The 4,417-nt window shown below is 40.8% G+C and overlaps 1 protein-coding gene across 3 annotated transcripts; it reads left to right on the top strand.

Moving 5' to 3' along the window:
• The first annotated feature begins 1,339 nt into the window (after positions 1-1,339).
• Positions 1,340-3,188, top strand: ptrh2 (peptidyl-tRNA hydrolase 2). 3 transcript variants are annotated; one of them, XM_046306552.1, is made up of 2 exons: positions 1,340-1,494; positions 2,510-3,188. In XM_046306552.1, the coding sequence occupies exons 1-2, from the start codon at positions 1,455-1,457 to the stop codon at positions 3,049-3,051; spliced, it is 582 nt and encodes a 193-aa protein (XP_046162508.1). In that variant the 5' UTR covers positions 1,340-1,454; the 3' UTR covers positions 3,052-3,188. The 3 variants fall into 3 exon arrangements, with proteins under 3 accessions (XP_046162508.1, XP_046162509.1, XP_046162510.1); XM_046306553.1 differs by having other exon boundaries at positions 1,396-1,504; XM_046306554.1 differs by lacking the exon at positions 1,340-1,494 and adding an exon at positions 1,527-1,647.
• Positions 3,189-4,417: the final 1,229 nt, after the last annotated feature.

Raw genomic sequence — 4,417 nt, 5'->3', positions numbered from 1 at the left:
TGGCACGCGTATGTAACCTGATGATAGACTGGCATTTTACAAAGACACGCTGATGATGGAGAATAGCCTAACGTCAAATGTGGACAGACTGTATTTGTCCTAATGTTATTCTACTAGCTATTATTATGAACACACCACGACAATGAGCAGACATGAACGGTACAAATAGTCCCCCTACCCTCTCCTTTCACTCTCGAGCTGTCAAACGCCGCAGCCTGCCGCACAGGAGACAGACGTGTGTTTTATTCCATGGACCGTGTACCAAAGATGGGAGATAAACGAAGATAATTCACTGAGGCCGTTTACCATTTCGATCTACCTACCTGTGTATGTCTCCAATAGACACCAATGCAATAGCAGCTGTGTATGGTCTACACAATTCACTGACTTTCATTAAACCAGAAAAAAACAGTGGGCGTGTCCATAGAGAATGATAGAGGCCTCTAGTGGCCAAAAGGCTATTCAAGCATGGGTAGCACCATTAAGGACTTCCACCATTTTAATGTAGTCAACTGGGTGGGACTTCCAACTTAATTGACTGATTCCTCAGGATGACACTGTTGGAGTCATGTCCAAACAGATCATCAGGAGGGATCAGCCAATTGTTAAGAAGAAAATTGACTACTTCAAAATTGAGATACCTCAAAGGCGCTTGTGGTGTCACAGACGCTATAATGGCACAGATATAAAGATGAGTCCTATATCTATCTCTATTGGTGTCTCGCTTCCTCTTCGGTCTCAGTGTACTTCCGCTGAAATGCATACCTCGATCCACCCTAGCCAATAGGAATAGTTGTACCACAAAACACCTTATCATTTGGATGGGCTTTGATCGAAGCCCCATCCATTAACTGCTAGGCGATGAGAATATCCAGGTGCTTCAAAGTCAGGTAAAACTGAGCGGACACCTGCTCAGGGTGCGTTCGAGAGCAACGAATCAGTGCAATCGTTTTCTTAACATTTGCAGTTTGAGAGAACATTTCGCAATTTTATAACAAATTTCATGCAATTCTACTAATGGGGTGGAGAGCAATCTTTGCCGTTTTAAAGCTAAGCCAATTCTACAGTTTTTGCCATGTAAATATGATTTATGGGCACGTGCCTTGAGTGCCCAGTAGTTATTTGGCCATGATTATTACACTTCTTTTTTTTTTTTACTCTGACGTGTGATCCATCATTAAAAAGATTGACCTAGAGAATCTTTGATTGAAATACATGGGATAGTAATACTAGTATATACTAGTAATACTATATTAGTACTACTAATTGAACCATGTTATTTTCAAATACTCCAATTATCTTGATTATTAATAGAACATCAAACCTAAAAAGCTGCATAAACTCAGAGATAGACCCAATTCATGTGCATCTCCTAGTTGATGCCTACTCTTCATACCGACAGCCTGAAACGTGTCCAGTGTATTTATTGTGACGTCATCAGAAGCGGACGGTAGATGAAGACGAATGTAAGCGTGTTGATCTCGCCCGGAGCAGGTAAAAATCGGTAAAGTTTGGTTATAAACTGCTATGCAAAATGTTATGAAGGACACGAATTATGCCTCTCTTGAGGTGATATTGCGAAGTTGACTCAGGCTAGATAACGCGTTAGCTGCATGCTTGTTCAATGGTAGCAGAGATGCTTTGAAGGTAACGTTAGCCTACTCTCAGAGTTAGGAATATTTTGTTCAAACAGTTAAGTTACCATAAATAAACATGCATGTATTCAGCCTTTGTATGTTCACAAATCCTATAAGATCAACTGATGTCTGGTCACTGTTTGTCTGAAGTGGAAACACAATTAGGGTAACGTTAGGTAGCTAGGTGATTTTAGTTCCAAACTAGTTAGCCAACTATGCGGGCCCTATAAATTCTGAGATGCGAACGGAATCGATGCAATTAAACAATAAACGTATTAAGTGAATTAGCACACGTGTATCAAAAGACAAACATAATGCATCAGTGATTCTTATTTAATGCAACTTTCTGAAGAGGCAACGACAAATCCCCGTCTGTATGTGCGGCACCCAGCTACCACTTACGTGTAGCCGTTAGCGATGATGCTAATGAAACATTGAATCTACCAGAAGATTTTAACTACAAAGTAGCCTATGCATACCTGCCAGAATATCATGATTATTTGCATAAATCCAAAAACATAACTGAATATCCTCTTGCTAGGTGCCCACTGGAATGATAGGGTACGTAACCCCAAAATTCGAAATTTCTCTATTTCCCCAGACCTCAAAAAGTAGTCTCCTGATGTGGTTTACGCAGTATTGTTGACCTCGAACATCCAATAAAGTTGTTATTCGTATTAAATTAGAAGTGCGATTTTGATAGAAAAGAGCTGAAATAAATCTTGGGGAAATGGACACCTGGAAAACAGAATTTAGGGGAAAACAAAAAGGAATTAGGGAAAAAAGTAAAACAGATTTTATAGGGCCCAAATAGACTACGTAGCTAAGAGATGTAGCCTCCAATAAATTCACAGCCTTAAATCAACTTTCAGGTTTGACAAGTCTCAAGATGGATTCCCTATACGGCCAGGTAGCCATTGGAGTATTGGGAGGAGTGGGCTGTGGACTTTTCCTTGGCTGGCACTTCCGGGCTCGGTTCAGCAACTCTTCCAAAGACAACGGGGCGGCGATGGGGAATGGCAGGAGGGGTGAAACGTCCACCAGCATCATGGGAGAAGGAGGGGAGTTCAAAATGATCCTGGTGGTCCGATCCGACCTGAAGATGGGCAAGGGGAAAGTGGCCGCCCAGTGCTCACACGCCGCCGTGTCGGCCTATAAACAGGTCCAGCGCAGGAATCCTGAGCTTCTGAAACAATGGGAGTACTGTGGCCAACCCAAGGTTGTGGTTAAAGCTCCAGATGAGGACAGTCTGATAGAACTGCTAACCCATGCCAAAGAGGTAGGGCTGCCTGTCAGTCTGATCCAAGATGCAGGGAGGACCCAGATAGCGCCAGGATCCCGTACTGTGCTGGGAGTAGGCCCTGGAGCAGCTGATCTTGTGGACAAAGTCACTGGACACTTGAAGCTTTATTAGACACGAAATAAGACTTGAATGAGTTGTCTGTATTTGAAGTAGGATAATCATGGTCCACTTTAAAATGTATTTTTTTTAATGGAGAAATTGTCATTTGGGAACTGTACATTAATTTTCATTAAAAGGTCCAAACATCATGTCATTTTGTCCTCACATTTGCATTAAGGGGCTGATTCAGACCAAGAAAATGTACTTAAACACTAAGTATTTGGTATTCAGGCATACCTTATTCAGTCGTGTAACGTGCTCTGCGGGTGTTGCTGGCTACCTTGCACGCTCTGAATACATATCATTCAATTACTGAAAACCCTCCCACTTGGTGGCCAAGAGATTTTCTTGTGGGGTTATCAGTACATTTATCTAATCTATCGAGAATGGGTTCAGAACATTAGGGATCAATGAAAGGAAGCCATCTCAATGTATGCATATCTCAGTTTCAGCACCAATTGGTAGATGTAAATATAATCTGATATTGAAGGTTTAGGAAATAATTTATCATAAACTGGTTTGGAGAGCCTTTCCACACAAAATAGTGGTTTGATTCATCCCAAAAGTTGCCATATTCAGTTCTTTAACCCAAAGTAATGTTGGAAGGTTAGTGTACAATAGTAGGTTATACCTTCATCTATTACCTACACCAACCATTGGGTTCAAACTGTTACGGCTTGGTCTGCACAACATCGTGATTTATTTAGTCTACGTCTAAAATATATAGTACCAGTCAGATTGGACACGCCTACTCAAGGGTTTTTCTTTTCACTATTTTCTACATTGTAAAATTAATAATGAAGACAAACTATGAAATAACACATGGAATCGGGCAGTAACCAAAAGTGTTAAATCAAAATGTTGTCCTGTTGAAAAACAAACGATAGTCCCACTAAGCACAACCATATGGGATGGCTTATCGCTGCCGAATGCTGTGGTAGCCATTTAACATTCTTACATTTTTTTAATTTAACCTTTAACTAGGCAAGTCAGTTAAGAACAAATTATTTTTTACAATGACGGCCAACCAAAAGGCCTCCTTAGGGGACGGACGCTGGGATTAAAAATTTACAACAAAAAATATATAGGACACAACACAGAGACCTAACACGGAACCCAAACCGGCTGTGCGCGTGCGTCATCGTGCATATTTATTTTGTCCTCCTACACCAAACGCGATCACGACACGCAGGTTAAAATATCAAAACAAACTCAACCAATGACATTAACGCTTTTCAACCTGTCCCCAAATTAAAAATTTATGACAATTTAGCAAGTTAGCTTGCACTTGCTAGCTAATTTGTCCTAATTAGCTAGCTTGCTGTTGCTAGCCACTTTGTCCTGGGATATAAACATGAAGTTATTTTACCTGAAATGT

This window comes from Oncorhynchus gorbuscha, linkage group LG16 (genome assembly GCF_021184085.1).
Source record: "Oncorhynchus gorbuscha isolate QuinsamMale2020 ecotype Even-year linkage group LG16, OgorEven_v1.0, whole genome shotgun sequence".
Lineage (NCBI taxonomy): Eukaryota > Metazoa > Chordata > Actinopteri > Salmoniformes > Salmonidae > Oncorhynchus > Oncorhynchus gorbuscha.
This window is presented reverse-complemented; position numbering and strand designations above follow the sequence as displayed.